The sequence below is a fragment of the Helianthus annuus genome, chromosome 14 (assembly GCF_002127325.2).
Source record: "Helianthus annuus cultivar XRQ/B chromosome 14, HanXRQr2.0-SUNRISE, whole genome shotgun sequence".
Lineage (NCBI taxonomy): Eukaryota > Viridiplantae > Streptophyta > Magnoliopsida > Asterales > Asteraceae > Helianthus > Helianthus annuus.
In genome coordinates, this window is record NC_035446.2 from 62,427,403 (window position 1) to 62,448,735 (window position 21,333).

At 44.7% G+C, this 21,333-nt stretch overlaps 2 protein-coding genes across 2 annotated transcripts; both read right to left on the reverse strand.

Annotated features, from left to right (window-relative positions):
- Nucleotides 1-882: 882 nt before the first annotated feature.
- Nucleotides 883-2,188, reverse strand: LOC110885787 (endochitinase EP3). Its single transcript, XM_022133497.2, has 2 exons — nucleotides 1,752-2,188; nucleotides 883-1,355 (listed from the first exon to the last, which is right to left on the reverse strand). The coding sequence occupies exons 1-2, from the start codon at nucleotides 2,146-2,148 to the stop codon at nucleotides 952-954; spliced, it is 801 nt and encodes a 266-aa protein (XP_021989189.1). The 5' UTR covers nucleotides 2,149-2,188; the 3' UTR covers nucleotides 883-951.
- A 10,114-nt stretch (nucleotides 2,189-12,302) lies between these two features.
- On the reverse strand, nucleotides 12,303-13,959 carry LOC110882677. The gene is made up of 6 exons (XM_035982968.1): nucleotides 13,647-13,959; nucleotides 13,419-13,577; nucleotides 13,220-13,351; nucleotides 12,950-13,144; nucleotides 12,524-12,881; nucleotides 12,303-12,411 (listed from the first exon to the last, which is right to left on the reverse strand). Exons 1-6 carry the CDS (start codon nucleotides 13,957-13,959, stop codon nucleotides 12,303-12,305), a joined length of 1,266 nt encoding a protein of 421 aa, XP_035838861.1.
- Nucleotides 13,960-21,333: the final 7,374 nt, after the last annotated feature.

Consider the following 21,333-nt stretch of genomic DNA (forward strand, 5'->3'; position numbering starts at 1 on the left):
ACAACGTCACTGTAGGATCTAAAAACCTTACCACCAAACCCACTTGCCTTCACACCTGGAACAGGATGCTTCGGTGCCTGACCACCGCCTTCTGGACAAGCGTTTGTGCCAGAATTTTCAACAGCAAACTTCGCAACATTCACCTTCAGCTTATAGTCCCCCATCCTCACTCCCCTTAAAGCTTTCTCCAACTCTCCCTTATCCCTGACTCCTTTGAAGCTGACAAAACCAAACCTGCACCCACCTTTATCTCTCTTCCTCGCCACGTAGGTCCCAGATACTTCTCCATAATTTTCCATGCTTCGCCTGAGCTCCCAAGGAGTGCAACCATCCGGCAGGTTTGACACGAAAAATTTAATAACCTTAACTCCCGCCATAAAACCCAAACTCAAACGACTGCCCCAGACCCGACAGAAAACCCTAGGACACCCTTGATAGCAGAAAAGCTCAAAGAAAGGTTAACGGGATTCGAATTGGTCTAGCTAAACTGCACCAAACAGCCGCGACCAATATCAGACCCGCTAAGCAATCCCGAAGAAGATCCGTCAAGGGGCCACAACCAGCAAAACACAGAGGTAAGAAAGAAAACAGCCGCCCTCGAAGCGAATGAAAGAACCAGTAAGAAAGGGATAGAAACCAAGGTCCAGTCAAGGAAGGAGACGACCTCAATCGCTATTCCGATCCGACCGTCTTCGTCGAACCCCAAAGGCCGGCCGGGAAGACGAAACGAGAGAGAAAAGAGAAAATTACCTCTCTTATGAGTGGGTTACAGTTGAGTTGTTTTGAATTAGTTGTGAGTTTGTTGTCTATATATATACTGATTGGAAAGGTGAATGAATAATAGAACAATTTACCTAAATCTGATTTCTTTTAGTCATGTTGTATCCAAATACTAAGTTTATTTTTTTATTGTCCTTATATGTAAGGATAGAATCCCACATGTCAAATAGCTTAGCATCGAAGGTTATCGCCCGGAGAAACTCCAAGTTGGCTACAATATTGAGTATAGTATTGGACACGAGCAGTTACAGTAGCAGAATTGCCACCATCACATTCCATTCCATTGATAGCACGAATAGTAGCTCCAAACCCTTGGCCAATGATTGGGTGGACATTGTTCATCCAAAACCAAAACGCTGTCCGAAAAGAGATGACAGGATCTGTGGCAACAATTTCAGGATTATTAAGCCCATCGAACCCAATGCTCCTCCCGGCTGGACCGTAGTTGTAATTCCATGACAATTGGATCGGACCCCTCCCATAGTAACCCTTGCTAGGATTACATGGATATTGAGTATTACTTTCATCGCAGTAATCCATTGAAGGACCGTTTATTTCTTCAATGTAGCAAAAATCTGTGATCACATGCAAAACTTAAAGTTAATTTACGAAAACGTATATTAACATCTATGTATTTTTTCTTTTAATAAGAGAAATAAATGCTAAGAAAAGGTTATAACAAATCTCTTTTGTAACCGTAAAAACAACATTATTTATTTGTTATTTGTGTTCGTTGTTGACGATTAAATAAACGTATATATGTTGTGTATAGGTTAGCTTATAATAAGGTACTTTAAAATGATTTAAAGAAGTAGTAATACTAAACGTTACCTTATTTTATTTTTTTTGACACTAAGGTGCAATTATGTAGATTAACTAAATGAGTTATGAATTTATATCGACATAGTTGGTAAACGGTTAACAAGTTGCGTCGCTACCCCATGATAAAAATAGAAAAAGAATGGTCTTACGTCCGGTTTCATGGGTGACATGTGCGAAGAAAGCTGCAATCTCCCTCCTTGAATCTTCTTCCGATCCAACTCTACCAAATTGGGGATAGTTTCCGAGGGCTTCAAGGAAGGCGGCGCGTGTATAAAACCCTCTCCCTTCACAACCGGTGTCTGATTGATCCACGATACCATTAAAGAATGCATCGGTCACGATGCTAGCAACATCAACATCATTCGTGGGAGGGGCGGAGAAACACGGCCCTTCTTGGCAGCCCGCACCACAGTATGCCTCATCGCTGCCGCAAAAACCAAATTGGCTGCAGCACAAGTCTGGACTGCAGCCGCAATTCTGGGCGGAGGAGTTAAGTACTCCGGCCAGAAGTATTCCGACAACAATGAGTATACCAAAAGTTTTCATTGTGGTTTGTTTGATTTTTTTTAGAAAAGATGGTTTGTTTAATTTAGTTAGTTGATATGTAGATGTGCTTTTATAGTGTTGTGAAAACTGAAGCGTGTTGTGGACGTGTGCAAGTGGATATGAGAAATACGGTGTCGTCTGGTTTGAATTGCGTCGAAGTTGACTTTGTCAAATGTCGTCTAGAAATTTTAAAGTTTGAAATGGCAATTTCATAAAAGTCAAGTTATAATGAAATCTGTTGAAGACATCGTCGACGACTCACCTCCAACTTGATACGCTCAAAGTTTATGCCGATAATTACATATAAGGATCGAAGATCAAATTTTAATAACTAAAATTGTGAAAATATATATGGAACTAAAACAGGTAATACAAATTATCTAAGAAGTTATATCCCCTCTTGTCGGGCTCAAGGACAAGGGCTTTGTCGTAGGGCAAGCGGTGCTCAAGGCAGAGGCGAGCAAAGTGACAAAACATGAGAAAGCCTGCCTGGAGAATCAACATGTGTTTGTCCCGTTTGCGTTTGATACCTTTGGTGGTCTCGCTCCTGACGCTGTGCGACTTTTAAATCGGGTTCAAAAAGTCGTTAATAGTAATTCTTCGTCGCTAAAGGTTTCAAACTTTGTATTTAGTAGAATTGGTTTTTCTATTCAAAAGGGGGTAGCGGCGCAACTTGTTGCCCGACTACCTGCCATTGCTTTGTAATTGCCCTTTTTCGTGTGGAATGATATTAACAAACAAAAAAAAAATTTAGATATTATTCTCATGAATGAAGTAAGAATGTGTGTGAATTAGGGTTGTTAACGAATCAAGCCAAGGTCAAGCTAATTGTTTACAAACCGAAACGAGCATAACTAAGATTGCTCTTTTACAACCGAGTCGATTTTAAGCAAGCTTCAAGTTATTTTAACAACCTTAACTTAATGATTATTACTTGGAGTCTCGGCTCCACCGATTGAATATTTGTGAGAAGATTATCTACAATATCGGTACGTGAATTAATTCTTTTTGGAAAGATTATATAGAATAACATAAAAAGAACTAGACCGATAATGACATATAACGCTTTCTTTTAGATGTTTTCTTAGGACTTTGAGGTTGGGTTTCGGGTACAGCGTCAATGTCATCCAAAACGTCTAACGAAGGGGTATCGGGTGTCGGTTGCGATTGGACTTTCGTATTAATAGGCCGACTTTGGCTTTGTTGGAACGTTTTAAGTTGTTGCTGATATTGTTGTTGAAATTGGATTTGTTGAAGTTGAAATAAACTAGTAGGTTGCGGGGTTTGAGGCAGTTGTGTGAACGCGTTAGGATTCGGGGTTTGAGAGAGTTGCGTGAATGCGTTAGGAGTCGGGGTTTGAGAGAGTTGCATGAACGCGTTAGGAGTCGGGGTTTGAGGAAGTTGGTTGAACGCATTAGGAACTTGATTGTAGCTTGTAAAAGAAAATTGTGGAGTCGCCCACATCGGATAAACCGTTGTCGTCCACGGGGTTTGTGGCGGGTTGTTCGGGTTGTTTGTGTTGTTCGGGTTGCTTGGATCCATGGTAGTATTAACTATAGATTAATCATTCATACATAAACAGAATTGCATAAATCATAAACAAACGAACAGCTTCGGGTGACCAACAAACAGATTCAATTCGATAAAATAAAATAAAAACAATTTTGCTGATTTCAAAACTTAAGAAGACATAAAGGGGGCTGATAAAATTAAATTGTAATATGATTATAATTATAATTATAATATACATCATGGATTCAATCAAATAGAGATCAGTAGCTACTAGTCCCACTATAGTACTGAAGGGGTATGGTCCCAAAACGACCATTACCCGCATCAAACAAACCCCTACCAGTAAGCAAACCGCACCCATGCGGTCACATCCTTCGAACCCATTCGGTTCGAAGATGAATAGCTTGACCCAAGTACGAAAGAAGATGAGCATATCGATGCGGCTGGCACCGCATCATATGGCCATTTTCGTCACGACAAGGGAAGCGAGCAAATAGTCTCCACATACGATGATGCGGCCAACACCGCATCTCGCGTATTTCTTGATCACAAGTAGGAGACGCGGTAACTTCAGACGTTACCGCATGCAGCGATGCGGCTCGCACCGCACCCTGCATATCCAACAAGTGGACTGACACGCCAGGCAAGTGGCTGACACCACGAGGCAAGTGGCGCCGGCGACAGTCCCCTGTCAGAGCTATTAAAGCAATGGGCTGACGTGGCGTAACCCCCACGGCCGGCGAGACTGACACACCTGCAACGGTGCAGCTCGTCGTCAGCCCATCCATCAATCTCCTCCTTCACTCCTCGGCTATAAATACCGACCCCAAACCAGGTTTGAGGTATCTCTTCACAACCCTCTAACTACTACTATTATCTTGCTTTGCTTCTCAAGCAAACTACTGATTCTCACGCCGGAGAGTGGTAACAAGGAGCACCCCCCACCCCATCCTCCTTGTTACGAGTCACGGCTTGTTTCCTTGTGCAGGAGATCATCCACCGGTGACCCAGCCAGCGATCTCCGAGAGGAAGGGATTAACCCTTCTTGACGAGACCAGTGTGTTAACCCTGCCCGGTTAACCATTGTTTCATCATTGGCGCCCACCGCTACTCTTAGCACTTTTTAATCCATCCCTCTCCCTCTCAAGATCATGACTGATAACCAAAACACCAATGCGGATAACCCAAATCCCCCGATCCCAACAGGGGTCCACCCTTCGACCCCCCAACCCGGACACATTGGCACGTCCACCCAAAGGATCCCATCCTTTGCGTTCGGACACGACTTATCACAAGCCCCAACTGTGCTCCCACCAGGCGTGGACTTACACTCCTGGTACCAACAGCAGACTGACCTGCTGATAGCGGCTTACAACCGCGCTTGTACGGAAGCAAACGTACAGGCTGGGCCTACTCCAATACAACACACACCTGCCAACCGTATGCTCCAATACGATGGCAGGTTACACTCACGTCCGGCTTCCAGGAGCCGACATGACGACCGTGGATCATCTTACTGTTCGGTCAATACACTCAACGAGGATACTTCCTCATATGAGTCCCGCTCCAGAGGGCCAGTGCATACCCGCCTGGGCCCCTATGGCGAAGATAGGAGGCGGTCAGCCTCCAGGCGCGGCCCAGGCATCCAGAGCCGACTGGGCCCACAACCTCACACGGAAGGGTACGGCCATACCGACCCTGACGATCAAACCTACCGCGGGGAGTCTCACGACACCAACAGCAGACCGGGGGGACGCAACTATGTTCCTCCCAGTCACCCCCGCACTACATACCTCAGGGCGGCAAAGCGCCCTGTGCACGAACCATACAGGCCAAGGGCCGCGGCCGAAAATTCAAAATTCGTCCCGCACATCGCCAACGCCGATATCACAACGACAAAATTCCCAGTCAACATTGGGAAATACAGTGGCTCGACCGACCCGGACGACCACATGAACATCTTCACAGGCGCAGGCGTCAATGGCAGGTGGGACGAACCCACCTGGTGCAATTTTTTCCCCCAGACCCTTATCGGTCTAGCCAGGGCATGGTTTGATTCTTTGCCAGTGGGATCACTGGATTCTTTCGAGGACTTGCGCGCCAAGTTCCTCGCCCATTTCAGCCAGCAGCGACGCCACGAACGCGATTCGTTGGACGTCATGAACATCTGGCGAAGGGATGACGAATCGCTCGAGGCATTCGTCATCCGTTACAATAAAGAATGCCTAGAGATAGGCGACGTGGCGGACCAAATGGCGCGAAACCATTTTATTCGGGCCGTCAAAGACAGAGAGATGATCATGACCATCTCTGGCAAGGAGGGTTTGCCTAAAAAATGGGAGGATGTCATGACCGCAGTCAAGACATATGCCCAGACACAGCGGTCGCTCGAACCGCACGTCAAAAAGGCAAAACCCCAAGCCGAAACATCCCACCAAGGGTCCAAACGGAACAACAAACGAAACCGGGATGCAGGAAATCGGGATATTACTAAACCGTATTTCCCGCAACCCAACACGTTTGACCCACAATGCTACAACCCTGCCCGAGACACTCGGGCACCAAGAAAAGAATCTCGGGACCGCAAATGGACCGAGATCAACCAGTCGCCAAGAGAGGTCCTCCTCGCAGATCCACAATTCTTGCGACCGGCCCAACCAATGAAGTCCAAGAAAAGTCAGGACCTCACACTATACTGTGAGTACCACAAGGACTCGGGCCACACCACCAACAACTGCATCAGTCTCCGGCTGGAGATTGAGCGGGCGTTGAAAGAGGGGAAACTACAACACCTCTTACCAGGTGGACAGAAGCCCACCAAGCATATCACCCCTCACAACGAAGGTACCTCCTCCGGGAAGAAAGCCATGTACGTGGCTTCCACCCACATGATTTACGGAGGCAAAGGTAGGCCGCGCAAAGCGGCACGAAGACCGGACAATGATTGGAAAGACGAGCAAGTCGTCTTCCCAAAAGTCCGAGGCGGACCGCGTGATAGACGCGCCGTCGTCATTTCAGGCCAGCTGGCCCATTACTGCACCGAGCGTTTGTTCATTGACCCGGGCAGTACATCCGATATAATCTACGAGCAATGCTTCAATCAATTTGACCAAGAGGACAAAGATCGGTTGCAGGCCGTAGATTACCCGCTGGCCGGATTCGCAGGGGAAACAGTCTTTCCCCTAGGTCAAATTACATTTCCCGTGCGTCTTACCAATGGTAAACACACGCGGACGGAGGAGGTAAACTTCATGGTTTTACCCCACACCTCCAATTATGACGTCCTCCTTGGGAGAGAATCCCAAGGAGATTTCAATATGATCACATCCGTCCCCCACTCCGCGGTTGGTTTCCCAACCGCATCGGGGGTTGCAATCATCTACGCCCGCAAGGACGTCATGATGACGGACGAAGCACGTCCGACAAAGGTCGCAAGGCCCACCCCCGTCGGCCAACCGGAAAAATGGGTTCTCAACCCAAAGCATCCGGAACAGAAGGTCACATTGGGTCACGCCTTATCCTCGACCACCAGAGCGCACCTAAAGGAGCTCCTCTTCAGGAACCAAGACATCTTCGCGTGGACTCCCGCAGACATGACAGGGGTCCCACGCGAAATAGCGCAGCACTATTTGAATACCAAACCAGGTATCAAGCCAGTGATCCAAGGCCAACGCCACCTTGGGTCAGCTAAAAATCAGGCAATGCAAGAGCAGATCGAAGAACTGCTCTCCGCAGGTATACTGCGGGAAGTCAAGTACCAGACCTGGTTATCCAACCCTGTCATGGTAGAAAAACCATCCGGGGGCTGGCGCATGTGCGTCGATTACAAGGACCTTAACAAGGCCTGCCCCAAGGATTGTTACGCGCTTCCAGAAATCGACGAAAAGGTCGATAACCTCGCGCCATTTCGGTGGAAGTGTTTCCTCGATTGCTACAAAGGGTACCACCAGGTACAAATGGCACTTGAGGATGAAGACAAAACGGCATTCCGGACCCCAACCGGAAATTACTGCTATACAAAAATGCCGTTTGGGTTGCGCAACGCGGGCTCAACCTACCAAAAACTGATGAACGACACTTTCCGCGGTCAAATAAGCAAAAGTGTAGAAATCTATATGGACGACCTGGTCGTCATGAGCATGGAGGAAGATACCATGCTCACCGATATAGAAAGAACATTCCAAACTCTGCGAAGCGTCAACATGAAGCTCAATCCAGGGAAATGCTCGTTTGGAATGGAAGAAGGCAAATTCCTTGGGTTCATCGTCACCAAAGATGGATTCAAGGTAAACCCGGAAAAAGTGCAGGCGATCGAGCGCATGCCATCGCCTGCATCGATGAAAGATATGCAACGCCTGGCCGGAAGGCTGGCGGCACTCAACAGGTTTTTGGCTAACCACGCAGCCAAGTCATACCCTTTCATCAAAACCCTGCGAAGCTGTTCAAAGAAAGAACAATTCCAGTGGACCACAGAGGCTGAAAAGGCCTTCCGGGAAATGAAGGAGTGTTTGATACAACTCCCAACACTAACCGCACCATGCAAAGATGAGCCACTCATCTTATACCTATCCGCTGCAGACAACGCAGTGGGCGCGGTATTAATAGTGGAACGAGCGGGGGTTCAAACACCCATCTATTATATCAGCAAAATGCTCAACGACCCGGAGACGAGATACTCAATAATGGAAAAATTGGTACTAGCACTGGTACATGCTTCAAGACGGTTACGACGTTACTTCGTAAACCACATCATCACAGTGCTAACCAATTACAGGATCGGCCCGATCCTATCCAAACCCGACATCTCCGGGAGATTAACAAAATGGGCAATTGAACTGGGCGCACATACGATACATTACAAACCGCGCCCTGCCATCAAAGGCCAAATCTTAGCTGATTTCGCCGCTGAAGTACCAGCAGATCGCATCCAAGAATGCGAAGAATCCCAAAATCCTGCGCCCCCACCACCCTCCTCAGAAGTATGGGCACTATTTACCGATGGTGCATCCAACGAGGAAGGCGCGGGCGCAGGTCTGCGACTCGTCAGCCCTGACGGCCAAGAGCTTACATATGCCATCCGCCTCGATTTTAAAAGCACGAACAACGAGGCAGAATATGAAGCACTATTAGCCGGGCTACGTTTAGCAGTCAAAATCGGCGTGCAACATCTGGAAGCGCACGTCGATTCTTTGTTAGTTGCGGGCCAGGTACGCGGCGACTATGCCGCCAAAGGGGATATCATGATCCTCTACCTCGAGCAAGCCCTGCAGCTAAAATCCAAATTCGCTTCATTCAATATTCGACACATTAATCGAAGCGAAAACAAATCCGCGGATGCACTATCAAAGCTTACATCCACCAGCTTCCAGCACCTGGCAAAGGAGATACGTATCGAGATTTTGCAAAATCCTTCGGTTCCTCTCCGCCAGGTCAGCGTCATCCAATACGGAACAACGTCATGGATGACACCAATTATCGCATACCTTCAGTCAGGTGTGACTCCCGAGAGCAAAACAGAGGCACGTAAGTTGCAATACAAAGCGTGCCACTATCAAATGGGAGACGGTATCTTATACCGAAAGTCATACCTCGGACCGCTCCTCCGATGCGTTAATCCACAAGATGCCACATACCTTATCCGAGAGATACATGAGGGCATATGCGGCATACATGCCGGACCACGCATGGTCGTGGCAAAAATCATGAATGCCGGGTATTACTGGCCCGGCATGCACCTGGACGCCGTCAAAGAATTACGCAAATGCATGGACTGCCAGCGCCATGCTCCAAAAACGTTGCGACCAAAGAACAATCTGGTCCCCGTCACTACTGCATGGCCTTTTCAAAAATGGGCAATCGACGTAGTGGGACCATTCCCGGACGCACCAGGTGCAGTTAAATTTATCATAGTAGCGGTTGATTACTTCACAAAATGGGTAGAGGCGAAACCACTCGCTTCCACCACTGCTATGATAACAAGAAAGTTCATTTGGGAGCACATCATCTGCCGTTTCGGTTTACCAATGTACATTGTTACCGACAACGGCACCAACTTCGCTGCCGACGAATTCCAACAATGGCTAGAAGAGCTGAACATCAAACACATATTCTCGTCAGTCGCACACCCACAAGGGAACGGCCAAGTCGAGAGTATAAATAAAGGCTTAGTCGAAGGAATCAAAGCACGATTGGGAACAGCCAGGCGTGGCTGGGTCGATGAACTCCCAAGCATCTTATGGGCTCACCGCACTAGCCCAAAAACAAGCAACGGGGAAACACCTTTCAGCCTCGTCTACGGGTCGGAAGCGGTGATACCCGCGGAAATGGGCCTCCCATCTCCTAGAATGTTGGCTATCGAAAAGCTAGACAACAACAGAGAACGTAGGATCGATTTGGACCTCCTAGAAGAAAGGCGCGAGAACGCCGCCATCAACGAGGCCAAATACAAATCCAAACTGGAAAAGTATTACAACGCGCGAGTCCGCGTTTGTACTTTCAATCCAGGGGACTACGTCCTACGTGACAACGAGGCATCTAACGCCGAGCGCCCAGGAAAACTTGCCCCCAAGTGGGAAGGACCCTACCTCATCAGCGAGGTCTTAGGGAAGGGCGCATACAGGTTACAAACACTAGAGGGCGAGCCTATCGCCAGAACATGGAACGCACAACAGCTTAGACGCTGCTATATGTAAGCTATGTTCTTACACTCTCTATGTAACCTATTGGGCCGCAGGCCATTTGCAAATAAATAAATAAGCAATTTTCTACATTATTGTTTGTTATTACTATTACAAATGCGTGTTCCACTTTGCGGTATCCCAAAAACAGATTGGCAAAATCTTCATTCGTGATACCCATACAAAGTGGTAACCACACACAAATATTGTAATAGGCCAGCAAAAGGCAAGCAGACTTGCATGCTTTATCCGGCCGGATACACAAGTTTTTGTTAAACACTTAAACACAATTCCTGAGCCCAAAAAGGCAAACAATGGAATTGACGCGGACTCATACGACAAAGGTATGGAGTACACTCGACCCCATTCACACATGGGTAGAGTTCCGGTAATATAAGCTTTTACAAAGTTTACGCAATTCTAAAAACCCTCACACGGTAAATAACAGAATTGATACATACCCATACAACAAAAGTATGGAGTATACTTGACCCCGTTCATAAATGGGTAAAGATTACGCATACACACGTTCAGACATGCAAGAATTAAAAACACTTGTACAAACTGAACAAAGAAACTTTATATTCAAAAAATTCAAGTATCCACATGATGCTTACGGAATTTACATAAAGTTCCTATTCTATACAAGAGGAATACAAAAAAGGAGGCACACTAGCCAACCTAAACCCTATTTTGAACCGCTGGTCCCCGCGTCTCCTCCGACACCACCAGCGGGTTCTTCCTCTTCCACATCCGGATAAAGCATACGCAAGCGGTCGACATAGTCCGCAACCTCCAAACACTCGTCCAGCTCCCCTACACAGGCAAGGGGCGTATCATAAAAGGAGGTTACGGCCGCTTTCAGACGACCCTCGGTATCCACATCACGGAACCCGGATGCCTGATCAATATAACCGCCTGCGGATAGTACATTGATGTGCCCAATGCAGCGGTTAAAACCAGCCTTGAAGCCAGCCTCGCGCGCACGTTCCTTGACCAGGTCCAATCCAGATGAGGTCTCAGGGGCATTCATTATAGCCTCGACAATCTGCAGTAAAAAGATCATAAGTCTTGCGTGCTAATCCAAGCAAATGTACAGACAATGGACACTTACACGCGCAATGCCGTGAGTCCGCAGCCACTCACGGTCAGCTTCCAGCTGGTTAAAAGAGGACACCAAGACATCCTTGGCCTCAACGGCAGTGTCGGCTCGCTTCTCCGCATCAGACACACGGGCAGTAAGGTCCGTAACCGCAACAGCCCGGGCCTGAACCTCAGCCTGTTACAAGAACAGCAAACGGTTCACCCGATAAATATTTTCAAAACAATAAAGGAAATATAAAACAGAGGCAACGAAACATACCTGAAGGCTGGAAACAACCTTATCCAAACGAATGCGCTCCGCATTCAACTCTTCCAGAGCCTTGGAAGAACGGCTCTCCTTCTCCGCGGCCTCTTCAAGGGCCTTTGAGGCACGAGCCCCGGCTGCTTTGGCCTCTTCAAGCGCCTTCAGAGCCTCATCCTTTGCCTGCAGCGCTTTAGCTGCTGCGGCCTCAGCCGCAGCTTTTTCATTGCCCAAGGCAACATTTGCCGCCTTGGCGTTTGCTAGCTCCTGCCGAGTATGAAACAGAAGATTGTTCTGCTTAGCCCAAGATTCGTTCCACTTCTTGCGCTCGTTGGATGAAATTTCCTCCCAACGCTTACGCTCATCAGCAAGGAGTTTGGCAAGGGTACGCACCTGTTTCAGTTGGACAGTGGCAGCCCACTCAGCGGTCTGCTTCTGCTTCTCAAAAGCAGCTTTATCCTTCTCAAGCTGCTCCGCACCCGCACGAGCAGCCTCGACCAACTTCTCGGCTTCCGCCCGCATACGAGCAGCCTCCTCCTCGCGGCGGCCCAGCACCTTATAATCTTCCAAAATGGCATTAGCCACAATGGAAGTCCCTACCAACATGGTCGAGAGCTGGTTTATACGCAGCTCCCGCGGTACGGCACGAGCCCGCTCAACTTCAAAGGGGGTCCCCAGACCGCCCAAGATCTCCCTGCAGGCCGCAGGGTCGTTAGCAATATCATCCCCCTGCAATGCAGTCCAGGGGGGTCGATGGTACAGCGTACTGCGATCCAGGGAGTAGGTGCGGTAGTAATACTCCAATTCAGACTCCCCAGGCTGAATTGGAGGCCCGTCATACCCCGCACCACCAGCAGACGAGCTAGTACCCTTATCAACCGAAGACTTCTGCGGCCCAGCATCATGCTGCCGCGCTTCAGCGCCAGTTTTTTGCGGTTCAGCGTCAGAATGTTGCTTCCCAGTAGCAGTGAACCGCAAACTCAAATCGTCCCCCTCATTGGGAGAGATCAGGTTGTTAGACGAGTCGACAGTATCAAATATCTGGGCCGCAGCATTCTCTGCGGTACCCTCCTTCTGCACGGTTGACTCGGGTACCACCTTGACTGGAGGTGTCGATGGCACCTCCGCTCCACCCGCATCCATGGCACGCGGAGGGGACTCCGGAGCATCGAAGATAGAAAAATCTTCATCTTGACGCTCTGCAAAAAAGTCGAATAGCTATCAGAACTAGTTACACAACAGTTAAGACTAGATAGCCTACACTTACCAACGACAACCGCAGGTTTTTTCTGCGCCGGAGCAGACCTTTTGGTTACTAGTCTCCGACGTTTGGTTTCAACACCACCAGCAGCTTTCTGCTCTGGCCTCCTCTTCTCACCAATCACAGGGGGGCCCGCAGCTGTCCCTCCCGCAGCCGCCTCTTCTGCCTGCTTCTTCGCAGCACCAGAACGTGACTCCGCGGCTGTACTCAAACCCTCAAGGGTATCAGACACTATCACATAATCCTTGTGTCGACGAAAAGAGGAATGAGAGATACCTGCTGCCTGCGGCACCAGATGAGGCACAGTAGTGACCTCCTTTATCTTCTTTTGGCGAAAGCGCACGCCCTTCACAGTTTGCCTCTTAGGCACTCCTTTCGCTTCAGGGTCCCCCAAGGCCCCAAGATCACCTGCATGGAATCAATACGTCAATAACACAACATGATCAACACAAGTAGCAAAGCTTCGATAGTATACCTTTGCCTACTGGCAACTCAACTGCCAGTGCAGCCGCAGTAGGCACCCGGAAGTTACTACGGATGATAGTGTTGTGATCCTGTTCACCATCCGCACAAACTACGGTCTCAACCGTACCCTCGAAATCCGGAGCAAACATCCTCCATGCGGGAGCATCTTCTGATAGTAGACACAAAGGTCAGTAACACACGTAAGGATAAAGAACGTAAAGAAACAAAAAGTACGTACCACCGCTCTTTTCCCGCACCACGGGTTTCGAGTTCTTGCCCCTCCTCAACATCATACGCAACAGCCATAGTTGCGTGTTGGTCAACTTCACAGACTCAATAGTCTGCAGTTGCGGGAACCATTGCACTGATTTCAAACTGGGCATCGCAATGGTCTCTGTTATGATCGTCTCGGTCACATTCCGAAACGTCATAGCCACAGCAAGGGCAGTAGACTTGATATAGAAGAACTTCTTCTTCCACATCGTCATCCCCTTAGGGGGAGTCATCAGCTTTGGGGTACCGTCTCGTAGACGGAAAGAAAAGAACCCCATGGACACTGTCATCTGATAAAACCGTCGGAAGTCTCCAACGGTAGGCTCTATGCCAAGAGCACGGAAGGTAAACTCAAAATTACGAATCCGAATCATCCCAAGCGGACTCACTTGAGAAATGTGGACCTTGTACCACTCCAAGATATCCACAACAAACACCGTCAACGGTAATCGGAGGTTACAATCTCCGAAGAAATCGGACCACATGGTCACATAACCGGCCGGAGCGTCGGCACCAGTATCACCCTCTGATGGGTACCGAGCCCCATATTCCGAGGGCATTTGGACCTCAAGCATAAGGCGATCAAAGCTTTTTCTGGTCCACTTCAGCGCCGGTAATCCACCACCGGCAGCCCCCTCTTCTTCTTCCTCAGCCACTATCGGCTGTTCAGGGTTTTCACCCTCCACATTATGTGGACTAGATGGTTCAGCCATCAAAAATATCAAAGAAACAGAAGATGGTGAACAGAAACACTAGAAACCTCACCGGAATTTCAGAAAAAATCGTCGGAGAAGACAGATGACAACTTTCTCTCAAACGGCAAATTTTTTGAATTTTCGACCAAGTGAGAGGAAACCACGAACGGTTTTCCCCTTATATACCCATCGCAATTAATGCGGAGGGAGAAAGCAAATCATCACGTTCAAAAAGAGCGTATCTTGCAACAACACGTGTCGAGCGCCGTTTTAGCTGACGGTTATCACGCGCGCGTGGCCGCCCACGCGCCTGACAAAGAAGACGTTTACACTCCCTGCTACAGTGCATTTAATGCCTCGGGCAGTGCAAATGTCCTTTCATTTCAGCACATGCAGAAACGTCTCACCAACTTCTACCAACTCACACGTGCGATCAAGCCACGTAGGCAAGAAAAAGCGACAACATTATCCAAAAAACCTAAGCGGCATGCGGTTTTACTGGTTTACCGCACCATAACCCATACCGCATGTCGTTTTTTTATATACCCTAAAAAATAGGTAGAAATATATCTATCTATACTATAAAGGGATATATTACCTTTTCCGCATCACTCACGAGCACACGTGAAATATGCGGAAGTGACACACATGAACCCATTCAGATGTGTCAGATACTCAGAACCAGTGTTGTTCTTTGGACTGAACCGCATATCAGGAACAGGCAAAGCGCATTGCCTTCATTCTCTTCAAGCTTCAAATCCCTCCTGTCCGGTTCACAACCACAGAGGGTGCATGAACAACTTCTTCAGAAAAAAGAAGGAACGGAATCTACGCGCCCGCACATCAGCAGCCCTGACTCCTGAACCTTCAAGAGTTACATCCGTGCAACAAGCACACTTTGAGCGAAAATGGGACTGCAACATCGCAGACACCCATGAAGAGCTACAGACATAACCATAGCTTCCGCAGAGTGGTTGCTACGGAAGAGCAAAGCTCACTCCACATCACCGAACGAGCCTACCTCGTTATAAACTCGGTATTGGAGCGTGAAGGAAAGTGGCTCCAGAAAGAACGCAGATACGTGCTCTAAACAAGCACTTATCAAGCAGCAAGTGTCCGAACAGCGGTAACAAGTCTGCCTATGACTTTGTTTACCTGCCAACGGACCGCGGTAACAAGTCTGCTTAGGACTTTGTTTACCTACCAATGGATCGCATGGAATAAACAACAATGGGCACCCCCTTGCCTATGACCATGTTTATTTACCCATAGTTTAGATCCACATTGTTCGACCAAACAGGGCCAACAATGACGCAACGAAGTAACCGCAAAGAACGTACGGTTACTTGAGAGCTATCAAGATGAACACGAACACCCCACAAAAAAGGGATGGTCATCTCGTCATAGGATGCTGAACATAGAACTTGAGCAAAGTTCTAACACAACATCCAAAACCTTCAAACCCGACCGCAAAGGTTGGTTTAAAAGCTTTTCTTTTCTTCTTCGTGCACCATTCTGGCAAATGGTTCGAAGAAGAAACCACCTCCAAGAGGTTCGAAACATGTGCAAACCTTCGAACCACCATCCAAGAGGTTGGTTCGAAGTTTGTGCAGCATTACTATGAAGGTCCCTAACAGGCCTTCAACACAACAACAGGTGGCAACCCACCTGATGACATGCAGCGGCTGAGAATTTCGCATCAAGCGAAATCCCTTCACCGGTACGGAAGAGGCATAGCCGGATTTTTTACCAGATCACCAGTTTGATTTGGCCTAGAATTTTCTCCAGACTGCCACACTACCTTCCTACACCATAAGTCCAGTACTCCTCCCACGTGCAACTTGCACAAGGTAGCAACACTAGACTGGGGGGACTTGAAGGGGTATGGTCCCAAAACGACCATTACCCGCATCAAACAAACCCCTACCAGTAAGCAAACCGCACCCATGCGGTCACATCCTTCGAACCCATTCGGTTCGAAGATGAATAGCTTGACCCAAGTACGAAAGAAGATGAGCACATCGATGCGGCTGGCACCGCATCATATGGCCATTTTCGTCACGACAAGGGAAGCGAGCAAATAGTCTCCACATACGATGATGCGGCCAACACCGCATCTCGCGTATTTCTTGATCACAAGTAGGAGACGCGGTAACTTCAGACGTTACCGCATGCAGCGATGCGGCTCGCACCGCACCCTGCATATCCAACAAGTGGACTGACACGCCAGGCAAGTGGCTGACACCACGAGGCAAGTGGCGCCGGCGACAGTCCCCTGTCAGAGCTATTAAAGCAATGGGCTGACGTGGCGTAACCCCCACGGCCGGCGAGACTGACACACCTGCAACGGTGCAGCTCGTCGTCAGCCCATCCATCAATCTCCTCCTTCACTCCTCGGCTATAAATACCGACCCCAAACCAGGTTTGAGGTATCTCTTCACAACCCTCTAACTACTACTATTATCTTGCTTTGCTTCTCAAGCAAACTACTGATTCTCACGCCGGAGAGTGGTAACAAGGAGCACCCCCCACCCCATCCTCCTTGTTACGAGTCACGGCTTGTTTCCTTGTGCAGGAGATCATCCACCGGTGACCCAGCCAGCGATCTCCGAGAGGAAGGGATTAACCCTTCTTGACGAGACCAGTGTGTTAACCCTGCCCGGTTAACCATTGTTTCATCAAGTACCTATAGTATATCGATAGTAGTTTTTCTAGATGAATATAATAATTTAAAATACATATTTTTCATCATTCGTAAATACATAATTAATTGATAGTGGACGGAATTCAGTTGTTTCAAAGCTGCAACAAGTAAACCTAGGACCCTAAAATTTGTCGGTGAATGCATTCTATGTTTTACTTCCTCGATTCCTGAAACATACCTTTGCTTCACCATAATCAACGCCTCAATTAAACAAACTCAACGATAAAAAAGATTGCAGATTACGATCAAAAAGATGCACAGTAAACAAGAATGTAATTTGCACAGTAAACAAACATGTAATTTGCAGGTTACGATCAAAAAGATTGTGATTGCTATCAAAAGAAAAATACATATCAAAGAAAAAAATACCTGTGGAAAAAAGTAAAACCAGACGATTGTGAATTGAAAAATTTTCTTGATGTTGGGGTTAGGGTTTGCGTGAATAATGGAAAAAAGGGGGACGTGTTTGTCGTGGTTTAATCCACGCCAACCACCGTGATTTAATGAAGGGGGTGGTATAGGGCATAAATAATAGGCCTATGTGGCAAATAATGACCCAACCATGACCCCCACACCCTATAGGCTAAGTGTGATTAACATTTCAATATTAAAACAGATGACATTACGAACGTATATATTACATAATTGAACTAAGATTAAACTAGAATTCAACATAACCCAGAATATATACATTGCCAAGTTCAATAAATTACCTGAGAAATCCATAAATACCTGAGAAATCCAATATTAGGTTTACCAAATCAGTGCAGTAATAAAATAAAAAAAAAAAAGGAGAAACTAGGATAAGTATAAAAATAAAACTATAAAATATGGGTAACTTAAATGAATCGAGCCAAGGTAAAGATGGAACTTGGATCGTTTATAATTCAAGCTGATCTGGCTCGTTTACAACCAATTCGATTTCGAGTTTTCTAGCTTTTCTCAACGACCTTCGAGTTTAAAATAATTTGATAACCATAGTGTACGTATGTGTGATCTACAAAGTTTTATTAAATAATTGTATAATAAAATGTGTGTTCTACAAAGTTTTATTAAAAAATTAAAATGTATAATAAAATAAAGGGTTTATTAAAAAATTATAATATATAATACAATGTGTGATCTACAAAGTTTTATTAAAAAAATTAAAATGTATAATAAAATAAGGGTAAATTGCATTTTACTTTATATAAGTTTCATTAAAATTTCATGCGTTGTTATTTAATTAACGAAATTATAACGGATATCCTTTATGTTTTTGTTTCTTTACAGGCAGTGTTCTTTCTCCATAAAAAGATTATAAAAATAAAAGCCATCTACTCTAATATAAAAAAAAAGGGACACCACATGTTAATAAATTCAAACATAAGTACTTTCGTTGTTATTTTGTTAGTTAAAGAAAACATTTGAAATTTTTTTCTTCAAACATTTATATTTTTTATTTTCAAATTGTAATAAAGTTAAATTAAATTAACCGTTTACTTTTTAACAGCATTCTAGAAAGTATATGTCAAATATAGTATAGCCACCTATTTTCATCATCATGCGCAAGGACTTCGCTCCTGTTTGTGAATAGTTGAATACAGATCAAACTCCATCTAAAACGTAATGAACAAATTAGATAAAAAGTTAAAAAGAGTTGAAAGACCCCTCCAATAACAATAAGCTTATGATTGAGAACCTACATTTCACTAGTACAAAAATAACCCTTTTTAAAACGGTGATTTAGACATTTTAAAACAGTTGGACAACCGTTTTAAATTCATATGTTTTAAAAGGTAATGCACCGTTTTAATTAATACGCAACCGTTTTAAAAGGGTTGCATTAGAGTGGAGATTCACGTTTACAGTGGAGATTATGAGTGTTTTAAAAAAACAATGCAACAGTTTAAAAAGAGGTGTTTTTAGATTTTGAGTGTTTTAAAAACAACACAACCGTTTTAAAAGGTACTCTCGAGTGTTTTAAAAATACAAATCAAGCGTTTTAAAAGGTTCATGAGTGTTTTAGAAATACAAATCAACCGTTTTAAAAAGGTTCATAGTGTTTTAAAAATACAAATCAACCGTTTTAAAAGGTTTTCTTATGACTTTATGAGTGTTTTAAAAAATCAAAACAACACTGATTGTTTTAAAAAGTGTTCATTTATGACTGTTTTAAAAAAGAAATATACCCTTTTAAAAATGTTTTACAAAAAATGTTTTTCATGATTCAATTACTTCTAATCATGAGGTTATATTATATACAGTAACTAACTATATAATTCCATTAATAATTTAAAAGCATTACAAAGCCGTTCAAACGAAAACAGATACATAAATATAAAGGAAATCTGGTTCTTCAAAACATCACACAATTGTTCTAATTTGTCTTAACATAACCCATTAATACAAGTTTCGGCTAAATAACATCTACTAGAAATCCAAACTAAGTTGACTTGAACCCTCTAGCACACATCCATCCATATTGCTGTGAATTCAACCCCGGCAAAAATAATGACACATTAAAACTTTAAACTTATAACCTGAATGTAGTATTATGTAACTGGAGAAAGTACACGTCAACATCAATAGATCCAAGCTAATATATGGTTTCAAGTTAATTCAAGTTTTATCAACACCAAATCAGTTTATAAATACTCTTATTATTGTGAGTATTAACTATGTCACACAATTAACTAAATAAAATCTTAAACTCGAATCGCTAAACTAACATATTGGACGAAACGCGTTTCGGAGTAGACCAAAATTCACGACTATCTGGTCTATAGGATTCCAAATGTACAGAGCCGGCCCAAGGGCCATTAAACTAAAGCACGGGCTTTAGGCCTCCGTTTTAAATGGGCCTCCAATTTAAGAAACAGTTAATGTTATATATTTTATATATACGCAAATGATGCCTCTAATATCAAAATTGGGTGTTGGTTCAGCGGTCAACTCCCTTATAAGTTCTAAATTGATCAGGTTCGAGACTATCTAAAGTGCTTTTTTGTTTTTTTTCTTTGTTTATTACAAGCCCACATAATTCCTATATACTCCCTGTTTGTTTTTTTAGGGAAGCTACTATTTGTCTTTTTACTTATTTTTTTCCGTGGTTGAAATCATAGCAGCACACGCTTCACCTCTAATTTCATTAATTGTGAAATTCACCATCTTAGGTTACATCTAACAAAAACCTTACTAATCTTGGTTTATTAAATAATTTGTTGACTGGCAGCGGCAGCGATCTAGATCTAAATGGGTTATAAAATCTTGAAAGTATTGATTTATAATATTCTTTCTTTAGAAAAGTTGCAAGAGCCCCGGATTTTTATTTCGCTTTAGGCCACCAAAATAGTTGAGCTGGCCCTGCAAATGTACTTAGATACTCAAGGCATCATGGGATTCACATAATAACTAGAAACCATAACCCTGACAATCAAATTTAGCCCATTTACAGCTACTTTACTTCATAATAACTAGAAACCACCAAAATCTCTAAGCAAAAGACTACATGCTAACAATATCAAATCAAAGTTAAAACTGACCTGATTCTTAGAAGCCATTAGCAAATTGTTTCCTTAACAATCCTGGTGAATCGTCAGGTAGAATTTGCTCTCTTCTTTACTGCATAATATAATATAAATATATAAACTAACTATCATGTTGATAATTCATTAGCTTCTGTAAGTGAAAACATAATAGCAGATGAATACTTTTCCAAATTATGAGTAGCATGCAATATTCGTGATTAATGTGTAAGAATATCATGAACCATTATATAAGTGGCACTATCACCAGCCAAGAATATCTGAAATTTTTAAACAAACAAATAAAAGATATAAATGCACATATATGATGTGAATAAATAAGTAATCCTAAAGCAATTTAAGGCGGTGAATCCTAACCCACTTTTTGATTATTCTATCTCATATATATATACACACACACACTATAACAAGTTGATTATGTAAAAAAATCGCCAGCATTTCTCTTTAACTCCTCAGGTATGCATGAAAAAAAACATACCCAATGGAGTATAAAGAGAAATGCTGCCAATTTTTTACATAATCAACCCGTTAAAACGCGCGCATGTGTGTATATATATATATCCTAAACGAGATAGAATAATCAAAAAGCAGTCCCGAAAAAGGGGACAATCCAAAATTAATCTCTAATAGATTAATTTTAGACGGGTATAATCTACAAGGTTTATAAATAAGGGCCGCTAAACGTACCATTTTTTTTCATCTTTTTACTAGCTATACTCCCCTCAT